The sequence below is a fragment of the Sycon ciliatum genome, chromosome 4 (assembly GCF_964019385.1).
Source record: "Sycon ciliatum chromosome 4, ocSycCili1.1, whole genome shotgun sequence".
Taxonomy (NCBI): Eukaryota; Metazoa; Porifera; class Calcarea; order Leucosolenida; family Sycettidae; genus Sycon; species Sycon ciliatum.
Genome location: NC_088646.1, coordinates 38,404,307 through 38,428,313, shown reverse-complemented (window position 1 = coordinate 38,428,313; position 24,007 = coordinate 38,404,307). Strand labels below are relative to the sequence as shown.

General features: G+C 49.5%; 1 protein-coding gene across 3 annotated transcripts in view; it reads left to right on the top strand.

Moving 5' to 3' along the window:
• Window positions 1–22,651, top strand: part of LOC135816054 (phosphatidylinositol 3-kinase regulatory subunit beta-like) — a 51,253-nt gene extending 28,602 nt beyond the window's left edge. For all 3 annotated transcript variants that reach the window (XM_065329419.1, XM_065329418.1, XM_065329417.1), the window contains 4 exons: window positions 518–633; window positions 12,386–12,574; window positions 12,961–13,066; window positions 21,318–22,651. In XM_065329419.1, the coding sequence (XP_065185491.1) occupies window positions 518–633; window positions 12,386–12,574; window positions 12,961–13,066; window positions 21,318–21,353 (447 nt within the window). In that variant the 3' untranslated portion in view covers window positions 21,354–22,651. The remainder of the gene's footprint in view (window positions 1–517; window positions 634–12,385; window positions 12,575–12,960; window positions 13,067–21,317) is intronic.
• The last annotated feature ends 1,356 nt before the right edge of the window (window positions 22,652–24,007 follow it).

Genomic DNA, 24,007 nt, shown 5'->3' with positions numbered 1-24,007 from the left:
GTAAGTGTCATCGGGTTATTGAGAGCCTCCGATGCGAGTCTCACTCCCCTCTCACTCCCCAATCACTCCCCATTCACTCCCCTCTCACTTCCCTCTCACTCACGTACACAAAACTCAGAGGAGCAGTTTCTTGTTCTGATTGCAAAGAGAGTCCAGGAAGAAGGCAAAAAGCAACTCCACAAGAGAAGGTGCACGCAGCGGCGAACCCCGCCGCAGAGCAACTTAAAAAGGGACGCTCGGACCTCGTAGCGGTCAAAAGGGCAACGTTTTGATTGTCCTAGGCTTGTGCTATCCAAAAACAGCACTGCAGTGCATGCAATTGGACAATTTCTAGATGAACTACGCTTGTCAGTTGTAGTCTTAACCCTGTACATTTAGTCTGCAAAAAAAGGAAATACTGAAGTATGGTTTTCTTTCTTCCTAAGTTCCTACGCGCAGTGACAAAATGTGTTTAAAAAAACATACTTCCTGTGGTAACACGTGTTGAGGGGTGTCTGTGTTTGCTCTGCACATGTAGAACCAAGATGATCTAAGTCGTGAAGTGAAATGCAAGGAGGCCATAATTCAAGTCGTCGACCGGCAACTCGGGGCGTTGGCGGCCACCATGAAACAACGCGTGTCTTCATCCAAAGAGTGAGCTGTGCTTGTCTAGAAAGAAAATGTATCAAGTAAAGTATCTCGCACAATGCGAAGACTCCACTGTAGCCATCCACTATATCCATACATCTTCACTCTCCAAACGGTCTCTGGGCTACACCAATCACTAAAAGAAAAAGAGATATTAAAATTATTTGATAACCGCAATCAGTAATACAAGCTGGATCGACATTTGTGTACACTTTATTCATGTAATGTAAAACTGTGGAGACAATGTGCAATAAAACGATAAAAATGCGAAGAAATAGTGTAGAGAAAATGAGGATTCAAACAAGTTTTCGTACAACACTCATCAGGAATCTTTTTTGATTGATTGATTTTTATTTCACGGATCCTCCAGAGGCAAATAGATGCCTATCGAAGGGAGTCTCCTAAGTAAGTATGGAAAATGAGGAAGTATGTTCGTAAGGGAGAAGAGGTAGAAGATACATTAGATTATAGAGTACAAAAGAAGTAAATTCAGTTCTTCGGGTAGTACATTGCATGCTAATCATAATGAGAATTAGAAAAGCAGCATTGCGGACTACTATAACTGAAATATACACAAACTATTAAAACTATCATAGATGTGGTTAGCCTAGACACAAAGGTCAGGAATACCTTTCAAAGAAGACATAGATTGCGAATGATACCGACGAACAGCAATACTAAATTTCGCTGTTGTAGAGAGTGAACGAATATCTTCAGGAAGTTTATTCCAGGCAACACTCAAAGAAAAAAGGGTTGATTTACGAAAGTAGGTGCCAGCTTTAGGAAGAATTATGGATAAAGGGTGACGACTGCTTTGGGAAGAGGGTAGCTGGAAGTGAGACAACAAGGAGGGGTATTGGGAGAATACATGGTGGAAATAGACAAGGCCAAGAATCTGCCGTCACCATGCTAAAGATTCCCAAGAGGACAGAGCATTGAGATCTTCTTTGGAATCTTTGTTGTACTAAAGGACAATGAAAACAAAATTGAACTATCATAGAAAATCTAAGTTAGAGAAATAACACTAAGAACAACAGCAGTGAAATTTACAAGTGTGAATTTTATCAATGAAAGCGAGAGCAATAACGAATGCGTGTCCTAAAACTTAACTTGCAACTGAAAATGAACAAGGAAAAGAAAGGGACAAAGTGATAACAAATAACAGCAGTACATTACACCTAGAAAATTAACAGCCAAGCTTGGCCGCACCAAACATGACACTTTACTTGAACAATTTCAACCCAATTATACTATCCTTTTGTACATACAAATTAGGCTTATACAGACGCTGACAGATGGCTTCCAAAACTTTTAACTGTAGTCCATAACCATGACGACCACGGCACAACACAGTGAAAGAAGAGTCGAAATACGAATTGCAACAATCAGGACTAGCCAACAGATGATTGTACACTGAAGTCTTGCTACCACGAAACCTACGCACAACACTAACATTCTCACCGGCACTCTCACGATCACTACAATCGTCGCTCTCCGCCTCATTGCTCCCTTCACCGTCCGTCCCATCATCCGCTTCCTCTCCGCTCTCTCTGTTATCCCGCCTGACTTGGTCCATTGAACGGGACTCGGCCATCACCCTGCTGTCACGCCCCTCCTTGCGCCCTTGTCCGTTGAGTGCGTAGCTTCTGTTGTAGTTGGCTGTTGATCGTCTTGGTCTTTCAATAGTGGGCTTGGATGGTGGATTAGTTGTGGCTGCTGTATATTGCATTGTTGATGATGGTGTGGGAGCTGCTGATACGCAAGGTGGCTGGGGTGGTGCCGCTTGCGGTCCCGGTCCCACTGCCTCCTCCTGATCCTCCGCCGTCGGCTCTTGCGGCGGTGGAGCTTGCCAGTGACAGACCGCGAGCAACATCGACAATGGCAATAACACTAAAATTGCCAACTCAAAAAGACCCACCTTGCGTATCAGCAGCTCCCACACCATCATCAACAATGCAATATACAGCAATAGTCGCCCAAACTGGGCGAAGTCGGTGTTACAGGCAAGAATTCAAATTCCGATACACGTGCACAGGCACACTCTCCGAACGCAAATGGGACAACACACCATTACTAGACGTTCTGGATTTCTCCTTGGCCTTGCAAACACACTTCAACCATAACCGGCATAACTCCAAAACCAAAAACTGCAAAAGGAAGCAAAAAAAGGCCAGCAAAGGCACAGCGCGCTTGCGCCACGACATACACGGACACGTGACACAAAAGGCATCATAGCTAGTGCGAGCATGACTCATAGTCATAGCTCAGTCATACTCATACAGCACAGCGCAGTTGTACAAGCGCATGATCGCGGGTACAAAGGGTTTCAAAAATGCACATAAATTATCACGAGAGCAGCTCAAACAACTACACGTTCGAAGCAGAAACAGAATAGAAGAGAGACAGAGAAGCAGAGTAGAACACGACTAGACAGAAGGAGAGAATTATCAGCGTCAGTAGAACAATAGCATGCATGGACACTCGTAATAACGGAACAGACGACATGGCTGAAAACTGGAGCATCTCCACGTGCGCGCTCGCAGCAATGTGACTCAGAGACAGAGGAAGATGAATGAATAAACAGACAAGGTAAGGTCAAAACGAGAATCATTCAAGAGGCTGTCTTGAAACATTTACAGAACAGGTGAGTGGCGACAACAGTCGGCCTGTCGACTGCAGTCGACAGTGGCACTGGGAACTACATTCTTGCTGGTCGACTGCAGTCGACAGCGGCACTCAGAGTGCATGAATGGGCTGTCGACTGGAGTCGACAGCGGCAGTGAAAGGGTTAATAGAATAATTTTACTATCTCTTTAACACACCCATCTGCATGCACACTACACAGCATTGAGAGCATTGAGTTGTGGGGATAGGAGTGGTTTGTCAATCGCTGTTTGCCAGGCTCGCAGTGAGTATTATTTTTAGTGGCAGCAGGGTGAGTGACCCTGGCCGCATCTTTATGTTGGCGGCAAGGTGAGTAACTCTGTCGCATCTTTTGAGAGCCGGGTGGGCTGTGTGAGCCGCACTGGCAGGATGAGCCTGGTGAGCGAGATTGACTCCCCAAATTGATAAAGCATCCTATTCCCACTACGACACCAGAGATTGCGCAATAGTTGCCTAGTGTGATAAGGCAATGGGCAAGAAAGAAAGCTGGGGCACAGCAGAGTGCTGGGACAGAAAATGACAGCAGAGCTGTCAATGTGTTCAGAGATCTCAGTTCGGGTATTACAGCTTACCGGCTGAGAGATGGGCAGGCTTGCATCACGAGGAGGCACAAGGTGCTGACGCTGTCTCCCCAGGAAGGGATGGAAGGCGTCTTGGGTCAGATGGGTTCCGGTTGGCTGTCGGGTGGAGGTTGCTGAACCGGAGGAGCTCCTGGCGGGATAGGGCATCAGCACGCACGTTGGTGACGCCAGGAATGTGGCGTGCAGTGATCATGAAGTTGCCCTTCGCACAGATGAAGAAAATTTGTCGGAGAAGCGCCATCACCTTAGGACACTTGCTGGTGCCAGATGCCACGACAGCAACTACTGCAGTGTTGTCCGAGTGGAAACAGATGCGCATGCGGCTCCACTTGTGGCCCCAGGTAGCGCATGCCACACAGATCGGGTAGAGTTCCTTGAATGTAATGCAGCGTGCCGTGAGGTGCCGAGGCCAACAGAATGCGAACCATTCAGGGCCGTAGAGTGCACCGTAGCCGATCGAGCCAGAGGCATCGGTCTCGATGGAGATATCGTCTGCCGCCGTTACTTGGGATTGCAGCAGGAGGGCTTTGCCTTTCCACCCCTCCAGCAAGTGTGACCACCACAACAGGTCTAATTGGCAACCATACGACAGGCGGACATGATGGTACGGCTTGGTGGTGTGCATCAGAGCGTCGTACAGGCGGCGCATGAACGTTCATTCTGGGATGATCACCCGACTCGCAAAGTTGATTTTGCCTAGTAACTGTTCTAGCTCCTTGCGTTTCAGGGATCGGCGGGTTCGGAGGGAGCCAAGCGTAGAGCGCAAGTCAGCCAGCTTGTCATCAGGAAGGCGAGCAATCATTTGGACGGAGTCCAGCTCAATGCCGAGAAACGTGAGGACATTTGTAGGCCCTTCTGTTTTCTCTTCTGCAATAGGAACCCCGAGGTACTTGAAAACAGCCAGGATAACCTCAAGACGTTGGCGGCATAGAGGGAAATTGGCAGACCCACACAGCCAAAAATCATCCAGCAGATGCAATAAATGTGGGATGGAAAACAGCTCATGGCAAATGCTGCAATGGGCATTGTTGTGAAATGATGTGTTGTTTTCCTGTGTGATGGCATTCCCCAAACTGTCTCGTCTAGTCGCGTGCATGTGTGATATGAGCATGCGCGATGTTGTAGTCGAGAGTCCTTTTGTCAGTCTTCTTGTTCGTCCCTTTGAGTGTTGTCTCCATTTCCGTAATGTCAATAATAATTATGTAAACCAAACTAGTCTTGTCCTTTGTGTCCTGCGTCCCGGGGAACGGAATGGCTGTGATTCCGTTACAACGTGGTGCCGAAACCCGGGACGTGTGTGTTGTATTGACGAGTGCAAACCCTGCCACGCCAGCGAGATGTCGCTCAAGTTTGACAACTTCCTCCAGCCGTTCCGTGGGAACGGGGACGATTTCGGACGTTTTTGGGATAAGTTTCTGGTGCTTGCAAACATACAAGGTTGGGACACGGACGACAAGAAAGTGAAGAATTTTCCGTTGTTCCTGACGGATGACGCGTTTCTTGTATTTTCACGGATGCCGGCAAGCGATCAGAAAGACAAAGATAAAGTCTTGGCGAAAATGGGACTGTCGTTCACTCTGACGAAGGCGCAGGCGTACGCCAGATTCACCTCACGGACGATGCGCGTGGATGAGTCCCCCGACGCCTACGTTGCCGATTTGCAGCGACTGAGTACTATGGCGGGGCACAAGGCTGATGACGACAAGGACCCGATGATCATAGAGCAGCTGATCAAGGGACTGCCGGTAGAGTTTGCCCGAGAGCTAAGACTTACGATGGCGGGCAAAGAGTTGAGTGTGACGGGTTGCCTGGACGTGGTACGGGCGTTGAAGGCTGCGACCTCGGACCACTTGACACGAGTGCGTGGCGATGTTGTCGTGGCAGCTGCCACCACGGATGAGCAGGCATGTTTCAACTGTGGCGGAGTTGGCCACATGGCGCGGCAGTGCCCGAAAGCGAAGAAATCTGGTCGCAAGAGTGGTGCTGGTAAAGGAACGCGCGGCGAGCGTACTGGCCCTCGAACCTGTTACTTCTGTGACAAGCCAGGTCACATGAAGAGTGACTGTCCGGAGCGTAAAGCCTGGCAAGAGCGGAAATCGTCTGGAGCAGCAACGGCTGCAGACAGTGGCTCCCTGGCGAGGGGTGCGTGTTTGTGCACTGTAGCCGAGGCTACTAGAGCTTCACTGCCCAGAATCTACGTTGACGTGCGAGGCGTGGTAGGCAGCGAATGGGCACGTGCTGGAGCAGCAGTGGACACTTGTGCAAGTTACACAATGGTTACGGTCGAGTTCCTCAAACTTCACAAGATTCCGTTCACTGCTCAGCCACGTGTGTCTGTCGTATCCGTGGATAGCAGCAAGGTGAAGATCAGAGGAGCAGTTGATCTGGAACTGCAGCGCCAAGGAGATGGTGAACCGGTTAGTCTGCCAAGAGTGCGTGTGAATGCCTGCGTTGTCGACTCATTGACGGCTGTGGCAGCAGACCTCCTCCTCGGTGCTGACGTTATAGCTGGTGTTGGTGGCGTTCGACTCAGTTATGACCAGGACGGCGATGTCAATGGCGTGTGCTTTGGTCCTCAGCCTAGAGATACCGGTGCAGCCGCTACTGCTGCAGCTGACGTTGAGAGCACACTCCGTCATGTGGACGTCACAGAGGACGATCGTGGTGTGACCCTGAAGGCCGAAGACGGAGAGCTCCGGTGGGACAACGACAAGCAGCATTGGACGTTGCACTGGCAGTGGCGTGATGGGCAAGCTCCTACATCTCCGATCGGTTCAGGGATCGGACAGTACGCGAGGCACAACCTGTCAGACAAGCAAGAGTCGCAGTTCTGTGACGAGATGGACGCCTGGGTCGAGAATGGCTACCTGATCGAGTACGACGAGGCTACGTACGGTCCTCCGGCGGCCATCATTCCGCTGCTCGCCAAGGACCAAGCCCACAAGGAGTCGACCCCAGTTCGTCCTTGTCTTGATTACCGTGGCTTGAATGCGGTGATTAAGTCGAACCCAGGCACTGATGCCCCAGCATGCGGTGAGAAGATCCGCAAGTGGCGACAGGTTGCAGACAGCCAGTTTGAACTTGTCGACATACGTAAGGCGTACTTGCAGGTACGAGTCGACCCATCCCTCTTGCGCTACCAAGTCGTGGTGTGGCGTGGGAAGCTGTACGCCATGTCACGGATGGGTTTTGGTCTATCGATTGCACCAAAATTCATGGACATCATTGTTCGGTGGGTGACGCGACGATGGCCTGATGTGGACAACTACGTTGATGACGTCCTCACGCCAGCGGAGAAGCGCAAGGCCGTCGCTGCAGAGCTAGCACGGTATGGCTTGCCGACAAAGCCATCAGAGCATCTACCCGAGGCGCGAGTGCTTGGCCTGAAGCTATCGACGACTGCTGATGGTACCATCATGTGGGCTCGCCGCGATGGAGTCGACCTCAGCTTCCGCCAACCGCTGACGAAGCGTGGTGTATTCCAATGGACAGGTCGGCTCACAAGCCACTATCCAGTGTGCGCATGGCTTCGCCCAGCCTGCTCAATGTTGAAGCGGCTATCAAGTGCAGTGGACAGATGGGACACGCCGGTTCCACCTAGCGTTCTTCAGTGTGCTTCAGTCTGGTTCTGATAACTTACTTCTAACTTCTATGTCTCTTCCAATTCTCTTGTAAATAATTCATTCCCTAATCCGAAGTGTTGCGTTAGTGCTGGCTGGTCGAACGTGGGTTCCACTACAACGTGGTGCCGAAACCCGGGACGCAGAGGATGAGTAAGTTTGTCACGAGTCTGTTCGTCGTCGTCAACAACTAATACAAGTAATAGTACAACTAGAGAGTAAGCGTGGGGATGGAGGAGAGACGAGGAGCTGGTGGAAGCGGAAGAAGACGCGGAGAGGAGGCAGAGAAGGTGGTGGACCGGCAGAAGCTGGGGACTGGAGCCTGGGACGGCAGGTACCGCATGGAGCGTGTGGCCGTGGCTCGCCAGAGGCCAGTGGATGAGTCTGGCATCACCGACTGTGTGTCGTCCTTTATTGTTCGTCTTGTTGTTGTCTTGCTCGCTTAATTGTCTGATCATGTTTCTCTCGCTGTTCAGTTCGTTGCTGTGTTGTTGAGTTTGGTTGTCGGTATGTTGCTCTTCTATTCGTTCTGTTGTTCTCCATTGTTTTTGTTGTAGATTTATTTGGTGCGGCTGTGCGCATGTTATAATATTATTTAGTTGGAGCTTCGGCTCCCATGTTTCGGTTGGCCTTGTGTGGCGTGGCCTGGTTGTAGAGCGTCGGCTCTAGGTTGATGGTTGGTTTTCGTTTTTCTGTTCTGCTGTGGTTCCTTTTGCTGTTGTGCATGTGGAACGTGGTGTCGGTTTATTATTTTGTGGAATGTCATCAAGGGGGCAGGTGTTGTGAAATGATGTGTTGTTTTCCTGTGTGATGGCATTCCCCAAACTGTCTCGTCTAGTCGCGTGCATGTGTGATATGAGCATGCGCGATGTTGTAGTCGAGAGTCCTTTTGTCAGTCTTCTTGTTCGTCCCTTTGAGTGTTGTCTCCATTTCCGTAATGTCAATAATAATTATGTAAACCAAACTAGTCTTGTCCTTTGTGTCCTGCGTCCCGGGGAACGGAATGGCTGTGATTCCGTTACAGCATCAGCAATACAGTTGAACAGATAAGGGGCTGACCGCAGGCCAAAGGGCAGGACCTTGTCAAAATAGAATTGATCACGCCACTGAAAACCTAGCAGATAATAACAGGCTGGGTCCACGGGTACTAGGCAAAATGCATTACGGATATCCAGCTTAGCCATAAGTGTGCCTGGACCATGCATGCATAAGAGGTCTATGGCGTCGTCCACCATGACGTACTGAAGAGAGAATGTGTCTTTGTCTATGCCGTCATTCACGGACTGGTCATTGGGATAAGACAAAGGGTGGATCAGACGGAGTTTCCCGTTTTTCTTGGGGACAACGCCGAGGGGTGAGGAAACAAAAACATCAAAGGGTGGGACAGAAAATGGGCCGGCAGATTCGCCGGCGCGAATACGACCAGCAATGTGGTCGTCAACAGAGGAAGGTTGTTCACGTGCAGAAGAAAGACTATCAGAGAACAGGGACTGCATAGTGCCAGAGTGTCCAACATTAAAGCCATGGTCCAGCCCGTGTAAAACAAACTCAGCAAGATTTTGGTCAGATATACGTGGCAGTAATGTGTGAAAGCGAACAGTGTTCAGGGGAGTGGAAGTCGGCTTACTTTTTCTCAGTGGGCTTAGACGTCTTCTCGTGGCTATCTGCAGGGCGCTGCCACCTGAAGCGGGTGGTGCTGGTGCAGGATGTGGCGGCATGTCCTTTGTCTCCACAGGAGCTGCAGGCGTGGAGACGGTCGCAGGGTGTGCGGGAGCATGGCCTGCCGTGGTTGAAGTTAAAACAGACCTGGCGGGTGTTGCCCGCCACTGTTGGAAAGGGCTGCGCGTGTTGAGCTGCGGCATGTGGACAGCGGTCGCGGCTGTGCTGGAGCGTGCATTTGGTGCACGACGGACGGGGTGAGCGAAGTAGGTGAATACTCCACAGCGTCTGGTTGATCATGTCCCAGCGCAGTGCCATGCTGGTGGTGTGTTGGCGAAATGCTCGATCATAGTTCAGCACGGCAGCCGTCGTGAACTGTTGGTTCGCAGTACAAAGTATGTGCTGATAGCAGACGAGCTCATGAGCTCGGTCAGGACGAGCACGAACGACGATGCCCATGTAGATTGTCCAGGCCTCCAGCCAAGCCGAGAAGTCGTTGATCGCGCGCTTGTGCTTTGCGCTGAGGTTGAGCCAGAGCTGAGTCGTGTCGCCGCCAGCTGTAACCAGTTGTATTGGCTCCTGTCCCTGGGAGCTGAAGTTTTCCGGCAAGAGCTCCTCAAGTTCCACAAACTCTCCCCGCTGGATTTTTTCAATTGCGCTACGTGGCGGTGTGGGTAGAACCGAGGGCTCGGAGAGAACTGGAGGTCCTGGCAAAGTCGGTGGTTCCGACAGAACTGGAAGTTCCGGGCAGGATGGGTCCGGAGCTTGACGCTCCGAGCGTGGGAGCGATCTTTCAGGTGCGAAGCGCGAGCGTGGGAGAGATCGGCTTCCAGACTCAGCACTGTTCTCCAGGCGTTCCACGCGCTCGAGGGTGGAGGGCGTTCATCACGACCGAGGAAATGATGTCCGGGGAGAGCAATGAGGGCTCGTCTTGCATAGAGGCTTCGGTGCCCGGAGTGGGGTGAGAACTAGCTGCTGACGGTGTGTCGGAGGTATCAGGCGCAAAGGCGCGCATGCCCTCAGTCCACGCGTATGGCAAGGTCGAAGCCCTACCCAAGCGGCGGGTAGCCTCAATGGCATACCCGCGTCCGCGTCCACGTCTGCTTCCTCGTACAGAGCCTCGTGGCAGAAAGAGAGAGAGAGAAACTGTGAAATCTTTGAAGAGAGTCACCAGTCAGCCATGAAAATCTGAGCAGGAAGCAAACTGTGAAGTGTCCGGTGCGGCGCATGCGCCCTTCTGTGTTAACTTATTTTTGCGCGCTCGCAAAAATTCATTTTTCTTTTAGTGATTGGTGTAGCCCAGAGACCGTTTGGAGAGTGAAGATGTATGGATAAGTAAAGCATCAATAAAGTAATTCCACTTCCACCAAACGCGCTCTCTGGCCGACCTCACACACCAGCAACATGACTCCAAGTTGTGGATTAGGCGTGAAACAATTATACCGAATACTCGAGTACTCGCTCGTTTTTTTTTTTTAAATAATCGTACTCGGAATAAATCAGAGTACTCGTTCATACATGGTACATGTACATGCATTTACCATAGAAATCTGCAGTTTCAGGGCAGCAGTCGGCAGATATTGATGTGCAGACTGTGTAGTGAATATTCGTTCACGAGTAGAGAGAGCCCAAATGACCCACCAACCAATATTCCCGAGAAAAATGACTGCTTCTCGGTTCAATCAGGGTTGTGTCATGTGATTTTAAGGCCCTTGGTGTGCACTTTTTAGGAGGTGAAGAATACTCGAATATTCGATCGGAGAAAATCAGAGTACTCAAACTCGGGATCTCATTGCCAACTTTCGCCCCTATTGTAGATGCCGACAAATAGTTTTTCCTCCATACAGCGCTGTTTAGACCACTATAGGTGTCATCAAGAGTACATAAACCAGAGTGAGCAACTGACTGTGCATATCAGATCTGAAACAGCGCAGTTCGTGCACTACGTCACCCTGATGAGGTCAGCCAAGCCGCGACTTGCGTACAGCTCAAATTTTCATGTTTCATAGCCCGGAAATCAGCCAAGTTTGCTTGATTTTCGACGTCCTGTTTCAGAATTTCGGTGTTTTTGTGTGCGTACATCCACTGACAAGTAAATTCACCAGGCTATCCGCATCAAAAAACCGAAATCAGGACAAACTCAGTGACCTGCAGGCCCGTGACTGACTGGTACACAACTTTTCACAGTAACTGTGGCTTACCATGCCGTCAGGAATGACATACTGCACTGATTACGCTCCCACAGGAACCATCCTGAGTTGCACACTCTGGTTTATATACTTTTGGTCTCATCAGTGAAGGTTGAGAACAAGTAAAGTATCGATAGATTTAATTGACTAAGCTGGTGTTAACGGATTTTAAGTTCCAACGGATGAATGATGCCGGATTGTAGCCAGAAGAGAGAGAGAGAGAGAGTGCGTGTGTGTGTGTTTGTGTGTGTGCGTGTGTGTGTGTGTGTGTGTGTGTGTGTGTGAGTGTGTGTGTGTGTGTGTGTGTTGTGTGTGTGTGTGTGTGTGTGTGTGTGTGTGTGTTGCGTGTATGTGTGTGTGTGTGTATATGTGTGTGTGAGAGAGAGAGAGAAAGTGAGTGAGTGAGTGAGTGAGAGAGTGAGTGAATGAGTGAGAGAGAGAGAGAGAGAGAGAGTGTGTGTGTGTGTGTGTGTGTGTGTGTGTGTGTGTGTGTGTGTGTGTGTGTGTGTGTGTGAGTGAAGAAAGAGAGAGAGAGAGAGAGAGAGAGAGAGAGAGAGAGAGAGAGAGATCGGTATAGGGACCGGCTGACGGCAGAGGAATAGATGAAAAGTGCTCAGTTTCACCAGGAGATGCAGTACTGAGCTTGCAAGATCTGCATGCACGGGCACTGAGCTAGCGGCCGTGTATTATACTAACCGGGTACAAACCGGGTACAAACCGGGTACTAACCTGGTACTAACTGGGTACAAACCTGGCACTAACCGGGTACTAACCGGGTACTACCAGGGCACTACCAGGGCACTAGCTGGGTACTAACCGTGTGCTAGCCAGGTACTAAACACGGTACTAACAGGGCACTAACCGCAGGGCCATAGCACCCTGTCCGGCCAGTCCGGCCATGGCCGGATCTTATTTCTAAAAAGGTTGACCCACCAAATTCGTGAAAATGGGGTTTGCCAACATGCTTCTGCTTCGAACCGGATACTATCCATGCGCTAACTGTACCTGTTTGGTCCTTCTTTTGACATTCCTTCCTTCTACGCAGAGTGAAGGATCACGTTGAAACCACCAAGATGGAATTGGAGCAGATGTGTGAACGAATGCACAGAGAATTTGATGCCAAAGTGCAGGAGTGCCTGGAATCTCTAAGCGACGTGCAGCACACTCTTGCCACTGTGGCTAATATGAGGCTGTCCAAGAATGAGGTGGAGAAAGAACAGAGAAACCTCATCAGGTAAGATGTCCCGGCAGCATTCGATTTTTCGGATTTTTCCCCTGCTGAGTTCAGTGCGGACCTGGGATCGATTTAAGCAAAAATAATTTTGAAATCGGATGGAGAGCCAGGAATTATATTTCAGAATGCTCTGTCTCCATATCAATGTGTTTGGCCTAATTTACTAACTCTTGACAGCTTTTTTGTAGTGAAATTCATGATTTTGTGATTTTTTGGTTTTATTATTGGCGGTCACGTATATAATGTTACATGTTGACTTTGCCAAATTGGAATGTTTCAGTCAGATTTGCTAGTGTACGATACGCTTTGTATTTGAGAGCAAACCTATTTGGTATATCTGTTTGTGACCGACGCTGCTCATGATCTTCTATGTGGCTTACCTGCAGCTCTCTGGTATATCATCATGGTATAAGTCAGTGTGATCCAAGACTGCAGCGCCAATACGTCGCAACACCACAAGCAGAAGCCACAGATCGTCAGGCAAAATTACTGGTCAGTCGGCGACACGCATTTTTCACAAAAATTTGCGTTTCACCTGCTGGGAGAGTATGCGCGTACTCGAGTCTCATCCTGAGCACGTTTTTTTCTTCTTTTTTTCAGCTCCAGTATAGCTGTATTTTTCATTGCAAAGCCGTCCTCGATTGTTGTGTTCGTTGTTCAAACGAAGTAGACATTCAATCATGAAGGCAGAGGACATAAGGTTAGGAGCCTGATTGGAGTTTCTCGTGGCATAGGACAGCCACACAGAGACACTTTGGGATTTTCTGAATATAAAATACCGTACGCACGATGCTGAGATCAATTTGTGCGATATCAAATTGTTTATGATCTACCACATCGAGCAGAACGGGATCCAAACACAAGCTTACCGACGGTTAGGCTGCCGACCTGACTGGACAAATGATCCCTGGCTTCACCAGACCCCAGAAGTCGGACACCATGTCTTTTGCCGCGACGTCCATCTCCAAAAAGAACTCCATCTTCGTCGTGAAAAGGCTTGAAATACTCAATATTCAACCGAGATTCGCGGTCTCACCCTTTCTCAGATCGAATCATTTTTGTTGTAGCAGTTGCAGGGCAGATCCCCGCCACTACTTCAACAGGCGATGGCTCCAAAGCATGCCTGGAACAAGCCATATCGAGGTTGCAAGCCACCCCTCTCAGCAAAAAATTCGAAGAAATTCGAAATTTCAATGGTGGAAGATATACTATGAAGAGAATTTCAAAAAGTATGTTTCGCGGAGCGATCGCTCAACCTACGTCATTCAAACTGTGCAGGATGGTTCAGACGTACATGCTAGGCATGGAACCACAGGCGATGATGCCATAGCTGACACACAGAGTAACACACACAGCAGATTCGTGTGCACAGATACTAAATTAGTGGACGTCGTCATCTTCTTCCCGCTGATCTCGAATGTAGTATGACGTGCTATTTCGCCTGACGTGCCTCAGCAACGGCAGCAGAAGTAGCTGCAGCACAGGCCAAAGCAAAATCAGGCACAAAAACACATTTTCAGGTTAGTAATGGAGGAATTTCATGCAGCTTGGAATAGTTATCAACAAAACTAATAGAGATACATCCAAGTGGCTACTTGAGTATTCAATAGCCATTGCACCTAAGGGTATGTAGAAAGAGAGCAACATTCATCCTTCTACGGTGTTGCCGATGTGTGTGTGTGTGTGTGTGTGTGTGTGTGTGTGTTTGACATGGATCTGTTGGTATGTGTTGTGTTCACTACTAACACCTCAAAAGTTTCAGGATCGCACAGACGCCACAAGACAAAAGGTCACGTAATTCTTTACGGACTATAATGAACGAACAGTAGAATACATTGAGAAGAAGAGACTGGAAAAATACGAACTACATCGGAAAGAGAACTCTAGAACACTAAAGAAAAACAAACCACAGCATCAAGGAAAAGAACAACGCATGAGGGGTAAAGCGCTGGCCAGCCACAACGTGTGTCCACCTTTGGCATGAGCGTACAGAAGAGCGTACAGCGCTCAGAAAGCGGAAGCTAAATTTGGCAAAGCGACAGCAATAGTACGGCGCGAGGCACATGAGCAGTACGAGGCGCGGCACCTATACGCGTGTGCGGCAAACATTACACACCATGTACCATATATGCATGAACAGCGCGGGGCGCATGCTAACTCATTCAACATCAGTGCGCGGCGCAGGCATCTAGCTAGCTGGCGCAAGCATGATCATAATTGCATGCCATCACGCAATCAGCGCACATAAATCGCGCATCAAATAAATAAGTAATCAAACACAAATCAACACATCAACGAAATAAATCAACGAGCTAGCAAGAACACAATTCAAAAATGCAACGAAGAAATAATTACTATTCTAGTCGGTTATTCGCATGGGACCAAGCGCAATGTCCAAGCTGATGACCTGTGATTGCACAAGGTAAGCCCAAGCTCCTGAGCTAACCGTTCTGGTGAGCAGTCTTCTTTGTGCTGCAAACACACACTACACAATGTGTCGTATCTCGTAACAAGTACTGTACCAAATCACAACGAACACTAACAATACGCAATAGTAAACAATAATCAAAAACACTACGCAGAAAAGCAAAGCAAGCAGCACCTAGCCAGGGAGACAAGCAGGAGTCACGGTCGCAACGAGATCTCGACGACACCCCAGAAGACCTTTCTCCGACACGATACACAACATTCTCCCCACCAAAGGGCTTCAACCACACTGATCACAAATCAAGACGAGGTGGTGGTCGAACGGTACGACGAGATCGACGCGTAACTTGCGGTTCAACGGTCGTCGAAGGTATTTCAACATCATCGACGACGTTGACTGGATCAGCGCTCGCGGGTGTCTGCGGCTGCGGCTCAGCATGCTCCTTCGCTACTTCCAACGGAACCAAGCGTTGAATGGGCCGTAGCATGGACGATTGGCCAACTTGGACTTTGGCCACCCTGCACTTGCCATCTCTTCCAGGATACAGCTCTGCGACCCTACCCAAGCGCCATGATTGCCGCTTCCGGTTGTCGTCGGCAATAAACACAACGTCGTTCACGACAATCGGAGTTGACTTCGACCGATGATACTCACTGAGACGAATGAGATACTCAGACGACCAACGCTGGTTGAGGTGCTCGTAGACGGTGTGGACATACTTGACTCGAGCGGACAACTGCCGTGGATCGAGTGGTCTGTCAGACGAGGCAATACCGGTTGCAAAGATGTCTCCCAACATCATGGCTGGAGTCAGCGGCGACTCGTCAGCTACATCCGTAGAAACCGGAGTGAGGGGTCGAGAGTTGACGACTCTCTCGATCTCCGTCAAGACAGTGAACAGCTCATCTCGACTCAATGACGCTCGACCGAGAACCTTCTTCAAGGGAGCTTTCACACATGCCACCAGACGCTCATAGAACCCTCCATGCCACGGGGCAGATGGCGGATTGAAGAACCACGGGATTGCCACCTTGTCTGCGGCGGACTTGAACGTCGTAGCATTATCTGAACGTATACGCAGCGGCTTCCCACGACGGGCGATGAAACGACGCAATGCTAGCAGGAACACCTCTGTCGACAGGCTATCCACGAGCTCTAGGTGCACTGCGCGAGTAGTACCGCACACGAAGAGTGCGACCCACACTTTCTGAACATTTGATGAACTGCGCACGTACAACGGACCTGCATAATCAATACCTGTGAGACCGAATGGCTGGTGGTGCTTCACCCTGTCTGAGGGCAACGGCGGCATCTCCTCAGCAGCAGTCTGTGCGCGAAATCTGCGGCAAACAATGCACTTCTCCGACACGCTACGAAGAAACCGACGAGCTCCGAGAATCCAGAACTGCTGTTGTAGAAACGCAAGCACGCTCTCTACACCCTGGTGCATTCGCTGAAGGTGAGCATCACGCAGAAACAACTCACTTAGATGACATCTGCCCAGGATGATCGGATGCTGAACCTCGTAGGACAGATCGCTCTCCTGCAGACGACCACGAACTCTGAGCAAACCAGCTTCATCCAGAAACGGAGACAACTTGAACAGCTTCGAACCCTTCTTCAGTGGCTCCTTGCTCCGCAACTGGGACAACTCCTTGGGGAAGCATTGCTCTTGGATGGCGCGAAACATCACAGACTCAGCAGATGGAATCAATTCTGCACGCGAAACACCCTTGTGTCGCCATGACAGCATACTTGCGACCAAACCGCGAGCTCGTTGCCACTTGGAGAACTTCTCCCACGGCCAAACAACTGGAGTGTCAACCTCCACAGCCGACACGCGTGCTTCGGTGACGGACTCATTGGTGCTCTGAAACGAGATGACTGGTGGCCACTGAGACTCATCGCTCAACCATGACGGACCATGCAGCCACATCTCCTTCTGCAAGTCACACACTGAGACACCACGCGAGACAAGATCTGCAGGGTTGCTAACTCCTGGACAGTGACGCCATTCTACTTGCAGCTTCTGCGAAACTTCTTGCACTGCAGCAACTCGATTAGCAACATACGTCTTCCAGTGATACGACGGCTTTGAGATCCAGTGCCATGTGGTTAGGCTGTCTGTCCACCCCACAATCCTTTCAATTGGCACTCTCAATTCCTTGACGACAAAGGACAACATCTTCACGCCAAGACACACAGCCGACAATTCCAGACGCGCAAGAGTGGGACGTACAACAGGTGCAACCTTCGCCTTCGCACACAACAAAGAAGACGTCAAACCGGACACAACATAGAAACAACAGCCATAGCCCTTCTCGGATGCATCTGAGAATACATGCAACGTGACTGGAGCATCTGGAGTACACCCGATCCATCTGGGGATTTTAACGGAAGAAAGCGCTGCGAGCTCTCCCCACCATGAAGCACATCGGACAGCCAAATCAATAGGGAATGGGTCATCCCAACCACCGCCGAGCTTCCAACTCTCTTGCAACATCATCTTGCCTGGCACAACTGCGGGTGACGCCCAACCTAGCGGATCGAACACAGCGGCAACACAACGCAACAACGCACGACGAGACCAACCAGACACTTCCTTGGGACACTCAACATCACCGAGCGCAGCCACCGAAATACAATCTGACTCGGTGTTCCACACAATACCCAGTGCCTTGGAACCAGCCTCGGGGTCTGAGGTCATCGTGTTCCCTCGCCACTTCCGCAACTCCATGCCTGCTCCCTGCAAAACATTAACGCTATACTCCTGCAGCTTTTCAGCATCCGCACAGCATGGCAAGCTAGAAACGCAATCATCAACATAAAAACTACGCAGCAGCAGCTCTATGATATCACGCTCAGCAGCAGAAGCAGACTCGAATGCACTATCGAGATGAAAGCGCAGCACAGCACTAAGTATGAAAGGAGAACAATTCACTCCAAAAGGCAGCTTCTTTAAACGCCAGATACACATTTCTTCGCTACCTATCTCAGGCCAAACAAAACGCAGATATGGCCTATCTTCTTCACGCATTCCGATCATAAAAAAAGCCTTGCGAATATCGGCTTGTACAGCACATTCATACTCACGGAACCTGAGGAGGATACCAGTGAGATCCGGTAGGAGTGATGGCCCGGGATCGACCATGTCGTTTAGGGATGGTGCTCCGGTGCAGGCGGCGGATGCATTGAAGACGACCCGTGTCTTCGTCGTTGAGGCGTCGCTACGGAATACGGCATGATGCGGCATGTAATAGCCGGCTTCCTCCGGATGCGGTTCCTTTTCAATGGCATCCAGCTTCAAGTACTCAGTGATGAGGACGTCATCATACGCTAGACGTTGACCTCGTCTCTGTAGCTGCTTCAGCAGTGAGTGTGCCGCTGCCATCGCTTGGTTTAGGTTGGCTGGCGGACGCTTCTCAGATCGCCATAGCAATCCCACTTGGTAATGAGGGCCTTGCCGCTCTATCGGGAAGTCCGGTAACGTCTCAGCTATTTCCGGCACCTCTTCCATCTTCCACAGTCGGTCAAGTTCAATACAACTCACACTGACGGTCGCTGACTTGGTTTCACTATTAGCCGGTCCTGACAGCACCCAGCCTATTTCAGTGTGCCAGGCCGTCTCTCCATTGATTTGCTCCTTGCGGAGAAGGAACTCATTGCAGTAGTCAGCTCCAATCAGCATGTGCACTTCGCTTGATCCGGCCTTTGTCGAGTCATCAGACAGCTGCAATCCCTGTGACTGCCAACGTGCAATTGTGCTGTCTGCTAGCGGATCGAATCGGAGACCTAGCGACTTCTTTTGCCAGGCATTGACGGAAATGGACTTCGTTGCACCCTTGATGGTGACACGGTACCTGTCCATCTTTTCAAACTTCGGCTCCACGTCAAACGCCTTCAGCCTGACAGTTTGCGATCCAAGGTGTGCCGGTTGCAGCGAGTTCACCAGTGGCGCGGTGATGAACGATGCCTGCGCACCTGGGTCGATGAATATGCGTACACTGGCCTTTCGGCTAGGTCCTTGTACCTCAGCCACGCCGGTCATCAAGTGCACGCTGTTTGCACTACATTCATACGTACCGACTTTCGATTCGGCTATCGGTTCGGATGTTACCTGTTTGTCCTCTCTGTGCAGTAGACTGTGGTGTCGCTTGTTGCAGTGCTTGCAACGACCCTTGTTCTGACAATTCATCACTCGATGTCCTGGTCTCAGGCAGTTGAAACACAGTCCCTCTGCCTTGACGTACGCGTTTCGGTGCTCAGACGCCATAGCTGACAATTTCTTGTTAGCCTCATCAACGCTGACCGTCAAACACTCTGCCGACGCAAACGGTATACGTTTGTCGCTGGTGCTAGACTTGGCAGGCTTCAGCTTGCTACGTCCGTGGGCTGTTTGGTAAGCCATACCATCCTCCGCAAACGCCTTCAAGTCCTTCGTGTAACATCTCTTCTCGATCAAGAAGGCCTTAGTTTCTGCCGACACAGCTTCTAGCAGGACTTGACGTACGACACATCCGAACAATTCAGTGTCGTCCAGCTCACCGATTTGTCCGCGGCTAGAGGTACGGCTAGGCCTGGCGAGTTTTGCCCACTTCTCCGTCTCGCGCGTCACTCGTACCACAAACTGGTAGAAACTCTCCTCACTTTTCTGCTGTATGGCCATCAGGGCTTGCCACGCTTTGTCGGCGGTCTTCCCATGCGCCATCAGCAGCTCGCGCTTCGCTTCGGCAAAGGTGTTGCAGCCATAGCATGCACCTTCCAACTTGCTGCCAGCAACAGCCACGCGCAAGCGGATCAGGTACTCGTCGTCGCTGAACTCGTTTTGCTTTGCCACATCCTCGAACAGTTCGAGATAGGTCTCAACAGTCTGCTTACCGTCGAACTTCGGCATCTTGATGGCAGCCCTCTTGCTCGCTAAACTGCCATTCGTCGTATTCAACAAAGTGCTCTCATCACTCTGAGTCTCTCGTGTGTGCTGGACTTGCAACTCCAAATCTGCAATCCTCGCAAGCAGCTGCTCGTCATCTTTCCTTTCCAATCTACTTCCTGCTCGTTCTTCGCGCTCTCTGTCTGCACGCACTTTCTCCTCGTGCTTCTCGATACGCTCCTCTACGTAAGTACGCAATGCCTCTCCAGTGTAGCCATAAGCTTGACCATTTGCGATCAGCTTCGCTTCTACCTCATCCATGTTCACGCGTCTCGATCCTGGCGTGGTCGCCAAAATGTTGTGTTCACTACTAACACCTCAAAAGTTTCAGGATCGCACAGACGCCACAAGACAAAAGGTCACGTAATTCTTTACGGACTATAATGAACGAACAGTAGAATACATTGAGAAGAAGAGACTGGAAAAATACGAACTACATCGGAAAGAGAACTCTAGAACACTAAAGAAAAACAAACCACAGCATCAAGGAAAAGAACAACGCATGAGGGGTAAAGCGCTGGCCAGCCACAACGTGTGTCCACCTTTGGCATGAGCGTACAGAAGAGCGTACAGCGCTCAGAAAGCGGAAGCTAAATTTGGCAAAGCGACAGCAATAGTACGGCGCGAGGCACATGAGCAGTACGAGGCGCGGCACCTATACGCGTGTGCGGCAAACATTACACACCATGTACCATATATGCATGAACAGCGCGGGGCGCATGCTAACTCATTCAACATCAGTGCGCGGCGCAGGCATCTAGCTAGCTGGCGCAAGCATGATCATAATTGCATGCCATCACGCAATCAGCGCACATAAATCGCGCATCAAATAAATAAGTAATCAAACACAAATCAACACATCAACGAAATAAATCAACGAGCTAGCAAGAACACAATTCAAAAATGCAACGAAGAAATAATTACTATTCTAGTCGGTTATTCGCATGGGACCAAGCGCAATGTCCAAGCTGATGACCTGTGATTGCACAAGGTAAGCCCAAGCTCCTGAGCTAACCGTTCTGGTGAGCAGTCTTCTTCGTGCTGCAAACACACACTACACAATGTGTCGTATCTCGTAACAAGTACTGTACCAAATCACAACGAACACTAACAATACGCAATAGTAAACAATAATCAAAAACACTACGCAGAAAAGCAAAGCAAGCAGCACCTAGCCAGGGAGACAAGCAGGAGTCACGGTCGCAACGAGATCTCGACGACACCCCAGAAGACCTTTCTCCGACACGATACACAACAGTATGAATATAGTATGTGAGGTACTTTTGATGCTAACTATACTAAAAACAAATGGGCAACTGCTTCCCCGGTCAAACCAATGAGTATGGGTTCATGGTTTCATTCTCGTTTCTCTCTTTCAAACACAGGAGCGAAAAGCTATCCCGATGCTTGACACCCTCTAGGTATCATCATGACTGCAACGGAGGAGACAAACCAACGAGACTGAGCCGCCGTGTATGTGACCCTAACTGTCTTCATGAGTTGATGCAACTGGCCACTTTCAGTCGTCTTGACCACTGATATACTTCGATGAAACGGATATGATCATTCACTGATGGGCCTTGCATACCAGGACAAAGCCCCTTAATGATGTAATGCAACTGGATGTGACTAAATGCAACTGTATTCACTAGTTCATTCTAGCATACTCAATCACCAGGTCTTTCAAGATTAAATTGTTTTAGTGGTTCAGTACGAAAAGAGCTGGATTGAGTCCATTCAGTGAGGAATAGACTAAATGCAATGGCAGAGTGTTGTGCTGATGAAGCGATGGTGACTCATGGGTCACATAATTATATGTGACTGCTTGATGAATACTTCCATTCGAATTTCTTATGCCGAGGTGGCCCCAGGATTATACTTTGCCATAGGTTAAAATTGCTCATTTGGAGAAGTAACGTTTCTCCTCCGCCTCCTTTGGGAGAGTGAGCAGGTTAATCAAATGGAGTGAGGAAGAGAATAGAGCGAGGGATGGGAGCTCATTGACGGTCAGTGTGGAGTCGCGACTTGCAGCTGTTCGGCTCAGGTTGGTCACCCGGAGCTCCGTCAACGCGGGCATAGAGATGAAGCGAGTGTGTGACCAAGGTTACGCTGACTGTTTGGCAGCGGCTAGCCGAGATCCACGACATGTACGGCCTCAGGATCAGAACTGCCACCACAACACCGGCAACGCAACAGCTGCAGAACGTTGGAGTGTTTGAGTCTGCCTTGTTCGTCAGTTTGCCATTATGTCATGCAAGTACTGTTTCTGATGAACTTTTGGAAAATGTCATGTGCCCAATGCTTCCCTTTTGTTGTGTAGATTTCGACTTCGTAGTTCTTGGCTGTAGTCTAGTCTATCAGTAGAATTGTACAATAATTATGTTTAACCGTATTATGTCCGCTGCTTTTTGTCAACCAGCTGTACATGTATCATACTCAGCAGTTTTCGTATATTTATTAAATTTTGTTGAAGGAAATACTTCAAAGCACTAGTAGCTGACGGTTCGTGTGTGTTTACCGTAGGACTGTTTTGCTATACACTTTTCTTTGTTGCCTATTCTGCAGTTCCATGCGTATTAGCATCGCATTGTCGGACCCCGCTCGTTCCTCATTCTTTATTCGATTTGGCCGAAGCGAAGACTCAGTAGCAAAGCTTGCTTGGCAATGTCAATGCGAAAAGGCTGAGTGATAGTAATACACAAAGGCACACAATGAAAACCTTGGCAAATTTATTCCGTTGTGACTCAGAGTTTCATGGCTGAACCAATCATCAGACAACGATAATGGAATGGAGGCAGCGCTGGTATATCTAAGTGGAATGGAGGCAGCGCTGGTATATCTAAGTGGAGAGAGGTGTGATAATACGATAGCGAGAGGAGTAATCGCGTGAATGTACACAGCGACGGGCTATTTCAGAGGCAGATGCAGTAGGCGCAGGTCTAGCACTAACAAGTACGCGCTTAATGTCGCTCACACACCACACACACACACATACTAACACGCACACACATAGTAACACCCACACACACATACACACATACACGCACACACTAACACACACATACACCCACCCACAACACCCTAACTTGCACACGGGCGCACGCACACACAGGACACCCACCCACCCACAACACCCTAACTCGCACACGCACAAACACACGCACACACGCATATACACACACCTATAGACACATGTCCACACGTATACACAGGCATCTGCGTTCGTATGACAAATCTAAGCGCACACAAACTCCTGCAACGTGTATACGTGTGGACATGTGTCTATAGGTGTGTGTATATGCGTGTGTGCGTGTGTTTGTGCGTGTGCGAGTTAGGGTGTTGTGGGTGGGTGGGTGTCCTGTGTGTGCGTGCGCCCGTGTGCAAGTTAGGGTGTTGTGGGTGAGTGTATGTGTGTGTTAGTGTGTGCGTGTATGTGTGTATGTGTGTGTGGGTGTTACTATGTGTGTGCGTGTTAGTATGTGTGTGTGTGGTGTGTGAGCGAGATTAAGCGCGTACTTGTTAGTGCTAGACCTGCGCCTACTGCATCTGCCTCTGAAATAGCCCGTCGCTGTGTACATTCACGCGATTACTCCTCTCGCTATCGTATTATCACACCTCTCTCCACTTAGATATACCAGCGCTGCCTCCTATTCCATTATCGTTGTCTGATGATTGGTTCAGCCATGAAACTCTGAGTCACAACGGAATAAATTTGCCAAGGTTTTCATTGTGTGCCTTTGTGTACGCCGCTCTGCCTGAATCAGGCATTGAGCACTCTTGCAGAACCAAAGCATATTGCCTCTGTGAGTGATAGTAATAATAATATTACTTTTGAAGTAATAAATAGGTCTAAATAATGGAGACGCTAGTTTTTATCAACAGCACAAGTCATGCCCTCTGGAAATTTCTTTTCTTAGAAGGCTAGCTGAATGTAGCTAGGGGTTTCAAACAATTACTCTTTAAAAAAACCATGCGGTTCTTGACCATATATATATATAAGCGGCGACCCCCTTTGGCTAGAACCCTGTCACGGTAGCCCAAGTTTCCTTTCAGGAAAGCTGTTGTTCACTGCTGC